At 43.5% G+C, this 15,690-nt stretch overlaps 1 protein-coding gene across 12 annotated transcripts in view; it reads right to left on the bottom strand.

Annotated features, from left to right (window-relative positions):
* The window catches only part of LOC145350833 (mitogen-activated protein kinase kinase kinase kinase 3), a 309,442-nt gene that overhangs the window by 179,698 nt on the left and 114,054 nt on the right, over positions 1-15,690 (bottom strand). For all 12 annotated transcript variants that reach the window (XM_080200175.1, XM_080200176.1, XM_080200178.1 and 9 more), the window contains one exon: positions 3,180-3,270. In XM_080200175.1, the coding sequence (XP_080056301.1) occupies positions 3,180-3,270 (91 nt within the window). The remainder of the gene's footprint in view (positions 1-3,179; positions 3,271-15,690) is intronic.

Genomic DNA, 15,690 nt, shown 5'->3' with positions numbered 1-15,690 from the left:
CTCCTCAACTCTGTTCTAAACCGCCCCCCCTTTATCTTGAGGCTGTGCCTCCTAGTCCTACTATCCTTTGAGCAAGAAGAGTCTCTCCACCTCTATCCTATCCATCCCATTCATCATCTTATACGTCTCAATGAGATCTCCCCTCATTCTTCTAAACTCTAACGAGTACAAGCCTAATTTATTCAGCCCCTCCTCATAGCTCAACCCCCTCAACTCTGACATCATACTAGTAAACCTCCTCTGCACTCCCTCCAAGGCCAAAATATCCTTGCGTAAGTACGGCACCCAAAACTGCACACAGTACTCCAGCTGCGGCCTCACCAATGCCCTATACAGCCGCAGCAAGACCTCCCTACTTTTATATTCAATCCCCCTTGCGATGAAGGCCAGCATCCCATTCGCCTTCCTGACCACCTGCTGCACCTGCAAGCTGGGTTTTTGCGACTCATGCACAAGGACCCCGAGGTCCCTCTCCACCGTCGCCTGCTGCAGTTTTTCTCCACGCAAGTAATAATCTTTCCTACCATTATTCCTACCAAAGTGGACCACCTCGCACTTGCCAACATTAAATTCCATTTGCCATTTCCTGGCCCATTCGCCCAGCCTATCTAGATCCTTCTGTAGACTCTCCACACCCTCCGCACAATTTGCCTTTCCACCAATCTTGGTGTCATCAGCAAATTTCGACACCCTACACTCGGTTCCCTCCTCCAGATCATCTATATAAATGGTAAATAGCTGAGGCCCCAGCACCGATCCCTGGGGCACTCCACTAGTCACCAACCGCCAATCCGAATAGCACCCATTGACCCCCACTCTCTGCCTCCTATTTGACAACCAGTCCTCTATCCACGCTAACACCTTACCCCCAATTCCATGCCCCCTGACCTTCTGCAATAACCTCTTGTGAGGTATCTTGTCAAACGCCTTCTGAAAATCAAGAAAGACCACATCCACCGACTCTCCTCTGTCCACCGCCCTAAACACATCCTCATAGAACTCCAGTAAATTTGTCAGACACGACTTCCCTTTAACGAAACTGTGCTGCGTCTGCTCTATCAAGCAGTTCCCCTCAAGATGCCTCGCTATTTCCTCCTTGATGATGGATTCTAACATTTTACCTACAACAGACGTTAAACTAACAGGCCTATAATTCCCTGCCTTTTGCCTGGCACCCTTCTTAAACAACGGCGTAACATTAGCCGTTTTCCAATTTTCCGGCACTTCCCCAGAATCCAGCAACGTCTGGAAAATAACCACCAAGGCATCCACTATCACCTCCACCATTTCTTTCAGAACCCTCGGATGCATTCCATCCGGTCCTGGGGACTTGTCCACAATCAGCCCCTCCAGTCTGTCGAGCACCGCCTCTCTAGTAACAATAATGTCATTGAGACCCTCCAGTCCTACCACCTTTCCATCGCTAACACCCGGCAAATTATTCACGTCCTCCTCCGTGAAGACAGAAACAAAAAAGTTGTTCAAGACCTCAGCCATTTCCCCATCCCCTACCACTAAGTCCCCCTTCTCATCCTCTAAGGGACCAACGTTCACCCTAGCCAGCCTCTTCCTTTTTATATACTTATAAAAACTCTTGCTATCCTTTTTTATATTAAGCGCTAGCCCAGCTTCATAGTTTCTCCTACCCTTCTTTATCAACTTCTTTGTCAATCTTTGTTGACATTTAAACCTCTCCCAATCCTCTTCTCGCCCACTACTCTTAGCTACTCTAAACGCCTCCGCTTTCAATTTAACACTTTCCTTCACCTCCTTCGTTATCCACGGCTTATTACCTCTCCTCTTTTTTGACCATCGGAATAAATTTCAGCTGAGCACCAAGAAAGATCTCCTTAAAGATCCTCCACTGCTCCTCAGCAGACCTACCTTCCAACTCGCTCCCCCAGTCCACATTCGCCAATTCTTCTCTCATCCTACCGTACTTCCCTCTGTTCAAACAAAGGACGCGTGTCCGGGAGCCCACTTACAGTGCACTTCCCCTCCTAGTCCCTCCCTTTCCTCAAAATATAGTCAAACCATTTGTTTCCAATGCCTTTCTTCTGCCATCCTGCTCCATGGTTCCATTCCTACTTACCTAAATGTAGAATGAGTTTTCTTTCCACCCCTGCACAATCATTTCCAGAGTTGAATGACCAGGCTGTTACATTCCTAAGCTACATGTTCCCCTCAGCAACATCATTCAAATCTCCACTGAACATTTTTGTGCTGTACAGCAGCCAGTTACAGCTTCATCCAGTTCATAATCAAGGCAGCCAACTATTCCACCATTAGCCCAATCATAAAACCATTCTCTCTTACTATCAACTCTATTCCTATTCTTATCTGATGACTCCAGCTAAATAGGGCCATTCACAATCTTCAACATTCAACAGGATATCAACTATGTCCATTTGCCTATTTGCAACTGTGCAACATTGCCCATCTCAACCCAAACTGCTGTCACTGTTAACACTTTTATACATGTCTGTGACACATCCAGATGCTGTACTGCTGTGCATTCTTTGTAAACCCCAACTTGCCCAAAATTCAGTTGCCTATATCTTGTGATGCATCCTCCCTCTACATCAAATTTCAAATGCTAATCTACAAAACGGGATTCACCTCGACCCATCCTACATCAACAATTTCCTTCAGGCTCACATCCTTTTCCAAATACTTGCAATTTTAATAACAATCTTCTCCCAACTTCACCCCTCCATTAGGGACACCAGCTCTAATCTCGGCAACCTTTCCAGAATTCCTATCCCTCACATTATAAAATCCTCTGCCAAGCTTTCAGGTATTCCCTTAAGCTTTCTTTGAATTGCCCTGTGTCAATTTCTCCTATTCAGTTTATTCAAGAGCTGCTTTGGGACATTCATTAGTCAAAGATTTTCTATAAAGATAAGTTGTTGTTGAACATGCACACAAAGTTGAAACTGAAGTTCTTATAGGAAACAGCACAGCGGCAACAAAAAATGTTTGCGGACTCTAAGCATACAACCAGTTAGTCAAAGTAAAATGTGTCACCACGCATATCAAACCAAAATAAGCTTGCATTCTCAATTCACTCATTCGCTTAAGTCAATGCGGGTACAAACAAAAGCATAATACAGTAAAACCTCCTAAAAAATAGCCAGCACACAAAGCATGGTGCAAAACAAGGATAGCTCCACACATACCTGAGGTAACTGCCAAAATATGCAACAATGTTCGAGTGTTTACAGTCTTTCATCATAATAATCTCTTGCTGTACAATGGCAAAGTCTTCACCTGAGGAAGAAATGTTAGGGTTAAAAAACAGACAAATCAATTTTGAACTCCAATGTCACTGAGTCTGGATCAGGTCAGAGTAAGGTGAAACACATTCTGGATAGAATATAGAACCGTAGAATAGTTAAAGCACATAACGGGGGCATTCCGCTCAGTGTCTGTGTTAGGTCTATGAAGGAGCAATTCACCTGGAGCTACTCCTTTGCCTTCTTCCCATAGCCCTGTACATTGAATTATTATCTGAAAAAGGTGACAGGATAATTTCCCTCAAGTGCCCCGATTTAACCTGCCTTCCCCCACACACTCAGGCAGTGCATTCTAGATCCTAACCACTTGGTGCTTTAAAATATTTTTCCTCACATTTCCATTGCTTCTTTTGTCAGTTACCTTAAATTTGCATCCTCAGGTTCTCAAAGCCTCCATCTGTGGAAACATTTTTTCCCTATTTATTCTGTCCAGACCCCTCTCATTTTTGGGCATCTCCATTAAATCTCCTCATAACCAACTTTCCTTTAAGGAGAACAACCCCAACTTAAACATTTATTTATTTTTGTTTATTTTGTTTACTTACTAGTGTCACAAATAGGCTTACATTAACCCTACAATGAAGTTACTGTGAAAATCTCCTGGTCACCACACTCCAGCGGCACCTGTTCAGGTATAATGAGGGAGAATTTAGCATAGCTAATGTACCTAACAAACACGTTTTACACATTGCAGGAGGAAACCAGAGCACCCGGAGGAAACCCACACAGACACAGGGAGAACATGTAAACTCCACAGTCATCCAAGCTGGTGCTGTAAGGCAGCAGCGCTACCATTCTGCCACCATACCACCCTATTTGCATAATTCTTATTCACATAATTGAAGTTCCTCATCCCTGGAACCTTCTTGTGAACCTTTTCTGCACTCTAATGCCTTCACATCATTCCTAAAGTGCGGCATTGAGAACTGAATGCAATACTCCTGTTGAGACCAAGCCAGTGTTTTATACATGTTTAACGTGACATCCTTGTTTTTGTACTCTGTGCCCTCACTGACAAAGCCCTGGTTGCCATCTTTTTTAACCATTCAAAAAAGCAAAACAAAAAATCTGATGAAGGAATCACACGTGAAGAATGAATGCGTCTGTTCCCTGCACAAATACCAATTGACCTGCAGCACTTTAATTGATTTCGGGCATCATAATTTTGTGCATTGTTTTTAAATAATTTAAGCCAAAGCGTTGATCTTGTGGCTTTCAAGTTAATCGCAGTCATCATCAGTCTCTATTTCACCTTTATATTTACACGGCTTTAAGCTTGATGCTTTACATGAACTTCTTGCATTACTGCAAAATTATTTTGCAAGAGTCTTTAAAAGTTTCCAGTGGTTCAGTTACAGTATTGGCAGTTAAGGTTATCGAATTAAAATGTTCAGAAATTAAAGAAAACCTCTGAAGATAATTTAAAAATTAATAATAATCACTCTTGAAAACATAATTCTTAATAAATGCCCTTCCCTAGTAGTTCTGTAAAATTTTGTATCAAACTCAAAATTTGAAAGTGACAGCTTCCAAAATAAATAAATGCTTAACCATTCATGACAGCTTCCGTGTCATGAATGGTTAAGCAGCGGTCACTAGCACCAGCATAAATGCCCAACAAGACCATTGCCAGTACAAGTCACGCTCCAAGTTAAAATTTGCTTTAAATTATATTTGCATAAATTTGTCTCAACTCAAAACTCAAAAGTATCGTGACTGGCAATGATCGGACAGAAAGGGTTCAGTGATGGTAGAGAGGCTAAATAGAATGTGAAAAGTTAGCATATCATAGAATCCCTACAGCACAAGAGGAGTCCATTGAGCCCATCACATCTGCACTGACTCTCCAACAGACCATCTCACCCAGGCTCTACCCCCACTGCCCATGTATTTACCCCACTAATCCCCTTAATCTACACATTTTGGGGCACTAAGGGGCAATATGGAATGGCCAGTCCACCTGATCTACACATCTTTGGATAAATAAGCTGTGTAGAAGATTGTAACCCTGTTACATGTCAATAACAAAGTTGCCAATCTAATTTTATTGAGACACTGACCACTTCCAGGTTGGCCAGTCTGGACAATGACTTCAACTGTATCATTGATGAGGCTGGGTGATCCGGCAGGACCAACGGCAAACTGGACGCCATGTCCAGACTCCTGACAGAAACGGTAAAAGATGCCAAGCTGCATCTTCAGTAACCCTACAACAGAGTGCAGCATAGTTACACATGGTTGTGGCCAGACTGGTCAGTACGCACCAGGATAGAATTCCTATTTGTGTCCCTTGTACTCACAGTCAGGTCCACCAACATCAAGCCAGAGTTTTTTCTCTGACCGCTGCCTCCTACTGGCTGACTACCACCTACAGAAAAACCAGAAGATGGAGGTATAGAAGTTGGATTAAAACTATTGACCACAGAGAACCTCGAGAAATTAGGTTGGAGAACCATGAAATCCTTCTCTGAGTCTCTATCGTTCTGATGGGAAGAAATCAAGGGGAACATCAAGAGTTATTCATTCTTAAGTGTTCGAAAGGTGAGAGAGAGAGAGAGAGAGAGAGAGAGAGAGAGAGAGAGGGGGAGAGAGAGAGAGAGAGAGAAAAAGATGTGGGGAAAAATGTCACGGCTCCAGCAAAGCATGCAGAATCTGCTTCAGCTGCAGTCAATGGCAGTCTATGTCAAGGAGAATCTCCAAGAGTTAAAGAGCTAGCTAGCCTTGCTCTTTGCGATCTTCAGTCCATTCTGTAGAGCAGGATGAAATGTGTTCACATTTCTTCTTCTAAAAGATGTACAGTGATCCCTCCGTGACCAGCAGCCTGAAGGAAGATAACAACTCAGTAAAGTCATCGTGGTCTGACATCCTGAGGATCTGCAAATCCTTTTATGCCGGTCTGTATGACCTGAAGCCAACAGACAGCGTGGCCTCCCAGTCCTTCCTGTTGTCTACCCCAGAGATGATGGTTTACCAGCTCAGTGGGACTGGGTTGGCTCTGACCTGCTGAGTTGTATGAGAGTATGCTTCTGGGCAGTAGTATGTCAGAATTTACAAGAAAAGGCATCATTACCCTCATCTTCAAGCAGAAGTGGGAAAGGGAAGAAATTAGAAATTGGAAATCCATCTCACTGTTGAAAGTGGACTATAAAATTCTAGCCATGGTCACTGTCAACCGGGACAAGTATGCTCTGGAGTCGATGATCCACCCTGACCAGACCTGTGCTGTACCCGGCAGGAAGATCTCGGATAGCCTCACGCCACTCAGGGACACAATTGTCTACGTGCAGGACAGGAGGCTGGACACCTGCTTCATCAGACTGAACTTGGAGAAGATGTTTGACAGGATATCGCACACCCATGTTGGATGTGCTCTCTGAAATGTGATTGGGGAAGGAATCACATTTGGGTCCAATTGTTGTACATGAACATCAGTAGCACAGTTTCAATTAATGGATGGGAATCAAAGTTCGCAGATCAAATCTGACATCAGGCAGCGCTGCCCTGTCTCCTCTGCCCTATTTAGGAAGACGGAGATTAAGGGGGGGATCTGATAGAGGTGTATAAAATAATGAAGGGAATAGATAGAGTCAACAGTGGTAGGCTTTTCCCTAGACTGGGGACAACTATTACGAGAGGTCATGATCTAAGGGTGAGGGGCGAGAAGTATAATTTGGATACTAGAGGAAGGTTTTTCACACAGAGGGTCATGGGGGTATGGAATGCGCTACCAAGTAAGGTGGTGGAGGCAGGCACGTTGGACTTGTTTAAGGTTTACTTAGATAGACACTTGAGTGAAACAGGGATGGAGGGTTATAGAAGACAGTATTAAAAAGGGTCAGAGCCTCAGGACGACACTGGAAATGAAATATTACATGTTAATGTTTTGTCTCTTTTAATCCACAGGAGTCTGTCCACCTTGTTGTCAAACGAGGGGCATGCACACAGTGGGTCGTGCGTGGGCTGCTCTTGGAGGTTTTGAGAGTGGCCTAGTACTTCGTGTCATTGTGCGCGCTTAATCCTGGACCAGCAGACGGGCACCACAACAGCTCAGTGACTATCATTGCTAGCTATGCAGATACATGGATTTGGGCCTGTGTCTGTGGGAGTTTGCACATTCTCCCTGTGGTCGCGTGGGTTTCCTCTGGGTGCTCCGGTTTCCTCCCACACCCCAAAGATGTGCTCTTAGGCTGATTGGTGTACCAAATTGACCCTACACTATTCTCCCCTGAATCTGGCTACATTAGGGGTACCATTCACATACACACGGGGCAGGGTAGGTGTAGGAAAATGCTTTGTTGAAATGGCGGCGTGGGCTCGTTGGGCCGAAGGGCCTGTTTCCCGTGCTGGGTTGTTCTTTGTGTATATTGGATAGAGCCTTTTGCCGATTCCATCAGGAATGATCTGGGCGTAAGAGGAGTGACAATCCCAGGCAGCAGAGGCATGCAAGTCAGTGCCTCCCTGTAAATGGATAACATCGTAAGAAGTCTCACAACACCAGGTTGAAGTCCAACAGGTTTATTTGATAGCAAATGCCACTAGCCTTTGGGACTCTGCCCCTTCATCAGGTGAGTAAGGAGTTCTGATCACAAATAGGGCATATAAAGGCACACACTCAGTTTACAGAATACTGATTAGAATGCAAGTCTTTACAGCTAATCAAGTCTCAAAGGTGCAGACAACGTGAGTGGTGATAGCATTAAGCAGAGGTTAAAGAGATGTGTATTGTCTCCAGACAGGACAGTAAGTGAGATGATGCAAGCCCAAGCAAGTCATGCGCGTCACAAACAGTGTGACATGAACCCAAGATCCCAGTTGAGGCCATCCTCATATGTGCGGAACTTGGCTATCAGTCTCTGCTCAGCAACTCTGCGCTGTCGTGAAGGCTGCCTTGGAGAACGATTACCCAAAGATCAGAGGCTGAATGCCCATGACCACTGAAGTGTTCGCCATGATATGGCGCTCGACTCATTGATCGACAGTTCCAACCCGCCGCAGCGAAAAACCGCACCGACCTCCTCAGAAGACAAACACGGGACATAGTGGACAGAATACCCTTCATTGTCCAGTACTTCCCCAGAGCGGAGAAGCTACGACATCTTCTCCAGAGTCTCCAACACGTCATTGATGAAGACAAGCATCTCACTAAGGCCATCCCCACACCCCCACTTTTTGCCTTCAAACAACCGCACAACCTCAAACAGACCATCGTCCGCAGCAAACTACCCAGACTTCAGGAGAACAATGACCATGACATCACCCAACCCTGTCACAGCAACCTCTGCAAAACATGCCGGATCATCAACACAGATGCCATCATCTCACGTGAGAACACCATCCACCAGGTACACGGTACATACTCTTGCAACTCAGCCAACATTATCTACCTGGTACGCTGCAGGAAACAATGTCCCGAGGCGTGGTACATTGGGGAGACTATGCAGACGCTACAAAAACAGATGAACGAACACTGCTCGACAATCGCCAGGCAAGACTGTTCTCTTCCTGTTGACAAATACTTCAGCGGTTATGCGCATTCAGCCTGTGATCTTCAGGTAAACGTTCTCCAAGGCAGCCTTCATGACACATGACAGCGCAGTCACTGAGCAGAGACTGATAGCCAAGTTCCACACACGAGGATGGCCTCAACCAGGATCTTGGGTTCATGTCACACTATTTGTAACCCGCATGACTTGCCTGGGCTTGCAACATCTCACTTATTGTCCTGTCTGGAGACAATACACATCTCTTTAACCTCTGCTTAATGCTATCACCACTCACATTGTCTGCACTTTTAAGATTTGATTAGCTGTAAAGACTTGCATTCTAATCAATATTCCGTAAACTGAGTGTGTACCTTTATATGCCCTGTCTGTGATCAGAACTCCCCACTCACCTAACGAAGGGGTAGAGCCTGAAAGCTAGTGGCGCTTAAGAACATAAGAACATAAGAAATAGGAGCAGGAGTAGGCCATCTGGCCCTTCGAGCCTGCCCCGCCATTCAATAAGATCATGGCTGATCTGTCGTGGCTCAGTTCCACTTTCCCGCCCTCTCCCCATAACCCTTAATCCCCTCTCTTATCAAAAACCCATCAACCCGCTTCTTAAAAATATTTAGCGAGGCAGCCTCCACCACTTCAACGGGCAGAGAATTCCAGAGATTCACCACCCTTTGAGTGAAGAAGTTCCTCCTCAACTCCGTTCTGAACTGCCCCCCCTTTATCTTGAGGCTGTGCCCCCTAGTCCTACTGTCTTTTTTGAGCGGGAAGAGTCTTTCCACCTCTATCCTATCCATCCCATTCATCATCTTATACGTCTCAATGAGATCTCCCCTCATTCTTCTAAACTCTAACGAGTACAAGCCTAGTTTATTCAGCCTCTCCTCATAGCTCAACCCCCTCAACTCCGGTATCAGCCTAGTAAACCTCCTCTGCACTCCCTCCAAGGCCAAAATATCCTTGCGCAGGTGCGGCGCCCAAAACTGCACACAGTACTCCAGCTGCGGCCTCACCAATGCCCTATACAGCTGCAGCAAGACCTCCCTACTTTTATATTCAATCCCCCTCGCTATGAAGGCCAGCATCCCATTCGCCTTCCTGACCACCTGCTGCACCTGCAGGCTGGGTTTTTGCGACTCATGCACAAGGACCCCGAGGTCCCTCTGCACCGTCGCCTGCTGCAGTTTTCTTGCTAGCAAATAAACCTATTGGAGTTTAACCTGGTGTTGTGAGACTTCTTACCGTGTTAGAAAACAAGCAGGGTGTTGTTAAGAGGTTAGTTTTTTTTAAAAGAAAGAATAGAACACACAGGACTCTTGATGCTTTAGGGAATAGAAGTCTGTCATTTTGTGCTTTGCTAGTGATAATCAAATTTGAAATAGTCAAGCAGAGTGGAACAACTTTCAAAGACAAAGTTTCAAATTGGCATGGCAGGGGGAGGTGAATCTCTGCTGGAGGTGGGAGTGACTGAAGGTGCTCCTTTAAATGATACATAAGTGCCAGAAGCATGAAGTAAAAGCATTTTGTAAGGCACATTTTGGTTGTGCTAGTTAGTTGCTGCAAAATGTATTTTGTTCTTTAGTTGATGCCATCAGTTGCCTATTAATTCATGCTTATTCTACACTGATTTTAGTTTTTTTGTTACAGTAAAAGTTTTTAAAAGGAAGTGAAATCTTGTCCATCTGTCTCTTTCCTTTAGCAGCATGAAGACTCCTTTCTTTTTTTAATCAGTCTCTATGGAAATTGTGACAGCTTTCTTTGTGCGAGAGTTCTGATGGCAAGTGCAGGAAGCCTATTTGACTTGTAACTTCATTACAGCCCAATCTAATTATGTCCACATATGTGAAATTTTCAGTAATAGTCAATGGATACTGATGAGGAAAAAAATTTCCTAGCTGATCTTTCACCACCGCCTCACCAGAGGGCATGCAGCCAATGACAAAAACCCTGCTTTCACTCCAGTTGAAATGGGCTAACGTGATAGTTAGGCATCAAATCCAAGACCAGTCATGTCTACATGACTCAGTTCAACTCTTGGTAACAGATTTATCAGCTGCATTGCTCCACTGCCATACAATCAGTGGAATACCATCTTCTAATAACACAGCAAGAAAAATAAAAGCTGTTGGACGTGCAACTTTAAGAATGATTTACTAGAAGCTTTACCATGAACATCTGTAGAAAAAAATAGATTGCAACATTCGTTCTGCTCCGAGTCTGTAAAAGTATGATTCACAGACTCCAAGCACAACATATTACAGAAATTCCAGTGATTAAGTGAAAAATGTGGCAGCTATTCACATATCCATGAACATTTCACATCTTCTGGCTGCAGTTCTGTATTCCGCTTACACAGCACAATATTGACCAGCGACAGTTTTCTCATGTGTTGTTCACTGGAACACATGCTATAAGCTGCAAGGTCTGATCACAGCACGTAATAATGAAAATCAACATAATGGGCAAAACAACTAGATAATGCAAATGCAGTCAATAGTAAATGTTATTAATATACAAGCACTGTGATTTAATAACAACTAATTATGGGTTTTGTAAATTATTATTTATCCAGACCTAGCACAAAAAAAAGTATGCTGCTTTGTTTTCTCCGGGCCAGTAATTTAGGCTAGAAAACCAAACACCATAAGGAGCAGCAGCTGCATATTCCCACTTGCCTGAAATCTGGCTGAATTCTTTTTTCCATGCCTGAAATCTGGCTGAATTCTTCTTTCCATGCCTGATACTGACCTCATTGTTTGATGGGACTGATATGATCCAAGTTGCAATCATCCCTGGTACAAAAGGATGATGACTGTGGTTGTTGAAGATCAATTATCTCAGTTCCAGGACATCACTGCATGTGTTCCTAAGACTCAATCATCTTCAGATGCTTCATAATGCCCCTTCTTCCATAAAAAGTGGGGATGTTTGTTGATGATTGCACAGTTTTCAGCACCTCAGATACCAAAGCAGTTCATGTTCAAATACAGCAAGACTTGCACAATCTCCAGGCTTGGGCTGACGAGTGGTAAGTAACATTAGTGCCACATAAGTACCAGGCAATGACTACCTCCAACATGAGAAAACTTAACCATCAGTCTGCGACATTCAACAGCATCATCATCATCACTGAATCCCCACTATCAACCAGTGACCAGAAACTATGCAGGAACAGCCATATCAATATTGTGACTGCAAGGACAGATCAGAGGCTAGGAATTTTGTGATGAGTAACTGACCTCCTGACTCCCCAAAGTGTGTCCACCATCTACAAGGCACAAACAACTCAGTGTGATGGAATACTCTCCACTTGTCTCGCTGTGTGCTGCTCTGACAACGTTCAAAGCTAGACACCATCCAGGACAAAGTCCACAATCATTCACTCCCTCCACCATTAATGCATAGTGGTTAAGTGTATCATCAATAAGATGCGCTGTAGGAACTCACCAAGCCTCTTTAGGCAGTACAGCACCTTCCAAATCTATGACTGCTACCATCTAGATGCTCAAGGACAGCAAACACATGGGAACGCCTCCGCCTGGAAGCTCCCCACCAAGCCACCCACTATCCTGACTTGTAAATATATTACAGTTGCTTCACTGTCACTGGGTCAAAATCCTGGAATTCCCCACAACATTGGGGGTGTATCTATACCACATAGACTGCAGCAATTCAAGAAGGCATCTTCTCAAAGGGAATGAGCAATAATTGCTGGCCTAGCCAACGACAACCACATCCGAAGACTGAATAAAAAAGTTTCAAAATATTAGTTGGAATATATTACTACCAAATTTACTGCGCTACTGCTCACAATCTGTCAGAGAACGCGCCATTTAATAACAGATGCTTTTATAGCATAAAATTCACATTGTTTTTCGATTATGTTGAAGCAGTATTTCTTTAAGGATTTAAAGCCTAATTTAAAAAAAACAAAGTGCAAGCCACTGAACATTAAATTTTTGTCTGATCAATAACTTTCCAACCGGTGATGTTCATCACTTTCAGCTTCAGGTCATTTTTTTTTTAACCAAACGCAACTAGCATCAAGTACTGTATTTAAAAAGAATTGCAAACACAAAATAGCAGTACAATGTATAGCTGTTCATGGACTGCGTGTTTTGTGCTGATGAGAACAGCATAGTACACAAGCACAATGTATTAACTCTGCTGCTGAAAAATAGGTGTGTCCCTATTCGATATGAAGTAAACCTTAAGCGAGTTCATGCAGAGTGTCATTCAAACAGGACATCAGGACACTGGTATTGCTGATGGGAAAATCAAAAGAGCAATTAACAGACTACAGGAAGCTGCTATTTTGCACTCCTGATCAGTTCCCTTAGGAGGACTATTTTTAAAAACGTGCAGAAGAAATTTGAATGCACTATATGATGTGTAATGCATACCAGAAATATCACTTTTATAGCATTATAGGCAGAATTCATCAGGCATTATTAACAGTGAAGATCAGTTGATGTACAATTTTGTAAGAGATTTGAATTTCATATAATTCTCCAGTGAAACAGTATCCCTTTAAGAAACTTCAAATTATAATTAAAAGCTCCAACCTTTCAATGATCTACAACCAGATTCTGTAAGCAACAACCTATGTAATAATCTTTCACTTTACAGCAATTTATTCTTTGTGACTCACCTTACTCTAATAGTGGTTGAAAGTCCTTTCGTAAACAGAATATTAAATACGCAAGCTATGTTTCAGTGCCTCACTTATAAACAACAAAAACTATAAAATGTGAACTGCAGAACCTCTGGTAATAAATAATTTTGTTTCAAATAATGAGGCCTTTTTCCCCCCCAAAATCATACTTTGTTCTCCTACAAAACCTACTCTATTCCTTAAAAAAAGGACAACACTCTACGGCACATATTTAAGCATTCGAAATAACACATGAACTGGTTTCCATTTGACAGCACGTTCGAAAGAAACACTTCAGGACACCGGATGAAATGGCCAATTTTCAAATGGTCAATTTTCAAATGGTCATTGCCTGCCATTTCAGAAGCAATGCTCTTCACTAGGCTTACTGATCTTATACTTTCCCCATCACCTTCCCCCCACCACCCATCTTCGGTCAAGTTTGGAATCTTTTTCAGACATCACTTATTGCTAATTTCTTTTAAATTTTTCTCCCAAATATCAGATACAATTTCAGTGGAAGGAAAAGACTTCACGTCTACTGTTGCTTCCACACAGATGAACTGACAAAGGTTACCGGTATCTAAATTTTCAACCATGGGGGAGAAAACTAAAGGGTCTGGCTTGTGTTCAATCTAGATTCACTTCTCAATGGTATTCAGGCACAGACCAACAGATTCAAATTTTTATTCATGCCTTAGGGACAAATAGTTGATTATAACACAACATTCCCCGACAAATTCTTTTTCAGTGAAGTGTTTGCATCATTGCACAATTCAGTGCCGTTGCCACTTCATTTCTGGTCCACTGCAGTAGTCTCTACAAACATCTCTCAAGCTTTTAACTTATCTGGTTTATATACTGAAGCAATCATAGTCATTCCCATGCAACATTTCACAGTGTCATAGAACATTTGCCTAAGCCCATCAAAAAGAGAACAGCGCCAAGAATAGATCTTTCCACTCTGCCAAGCCAATCAAATCAGGCAAGCAAAACCATCATAAGAAATCTCGTGCAATTAAAAGCTGACTACAGGAAGTAAACGGGCAGACATTTCATGGCCTGCCGCTGTAGTTTAGAAGCACCAAGGCTAGCTATTTGAGCATGGAAGCTGTCAGAGATAAAGTTCTGTTTATCCAAAAAGGGCAATGACACAATAATAGTTGGGAGTGGGGCCCTTAACCGATTTCTCACCCCCACCCCTCCTTTGGCCTACTTCACTGTTGTTTCAGCACAGTAACTTTTAAAATGCAACATCCACAAACTTTGATGCCTTTGTTTAGAAGATTTTGCATTTATTTCATGCTATAAATACAACCCAAAATAAGTGAAGTAATGAATAAATAAAGCAATTAAATCCATTAAAGCTGCTCACATTATCACATTAACTTTTTTATCAGGCAGGATTTTTCCTTTCAACATTAGGCACAAATCTGGGTTAAATCTGTGTTCTGGGGGGCAGCCTTTCTTGCCTGCAACCACCTCTTCTGAATGAAAAAACAGTGCCAGGCAATCATTGGGACACCACTGCATTCAGCATTTTATATTTGCTTCCCACCTTCTTAGACCAGAAAACCTGAAGAGGTCATTTAGGAGGCAAATAGGAGCCAGAGAATGGGGGTCAATGGGTGCTATTCGGATTGGCGGTTGGTGACTAGTGGAGTGCCCCAGGGGTCGGTGCTGGGGCCTCAGCTATTCACCATTTATATAGATGATCTGGAGGGGGGAACCGAGTGTATGGTGTCAAAATTTGCTGATGACACCAAGATTGGTGGAAAGGCAAATTGTGCGGAGGGTGTGGAGAGTCTGCAGAAGGATCTAGATAGGCTGGGCGAATGGGCCAGGAACTGGCAAATGGAATTTAATGTTGGCAAATGTGAGGTTGTCCACTTTGGTAGGAATAATGGTAGGAAGGACTATTACTTACATGGCGAAAAACTGCAGCATGCGACGGTGCAGAGGGACCTCGGGGTCCTTGTGCATGAGTCGCAAAAACCCAGCCTGCAGGTGCAGCAGGTGGTCAAGAAGGCGAATGGGATGCTGGCCTTCATAGCGAGGGGGATTGAATATAAAAGTAGGGAGGTCTTGCTGCAGCTGTATAGGGCACTGGTGAGGCCGCAGCTGGAGTACTGTGTGCAGTTTTGATCGCCGCACTTATGCAAGGATATTTTGGCCTTGGAGGGAGTGCAGAGGAGGTTTACTAGGCTGATTCCGGAGTTGAGGGGGTTGAACTCTGAGGAGAGGC

This window comes from Carcharhinus amblyrhynchos, chromosome 12, assembly GCF_965287045.1.
Source record: "Carcharhinus amblyrhynchos chromosome 12, sCarAmb.v2.hapA, whole genome shotgun sequence".
NCBI lineage: Eukaryota > Metazoa > Chordata > Chondrichthyes > Carcharhiniformes > Carcharhinidae > Carcharhinus > Carcharhinus amblyrhynchos.
This window is presented reverse-complemented; position numbering and strand designations above follow the sequence as displayed.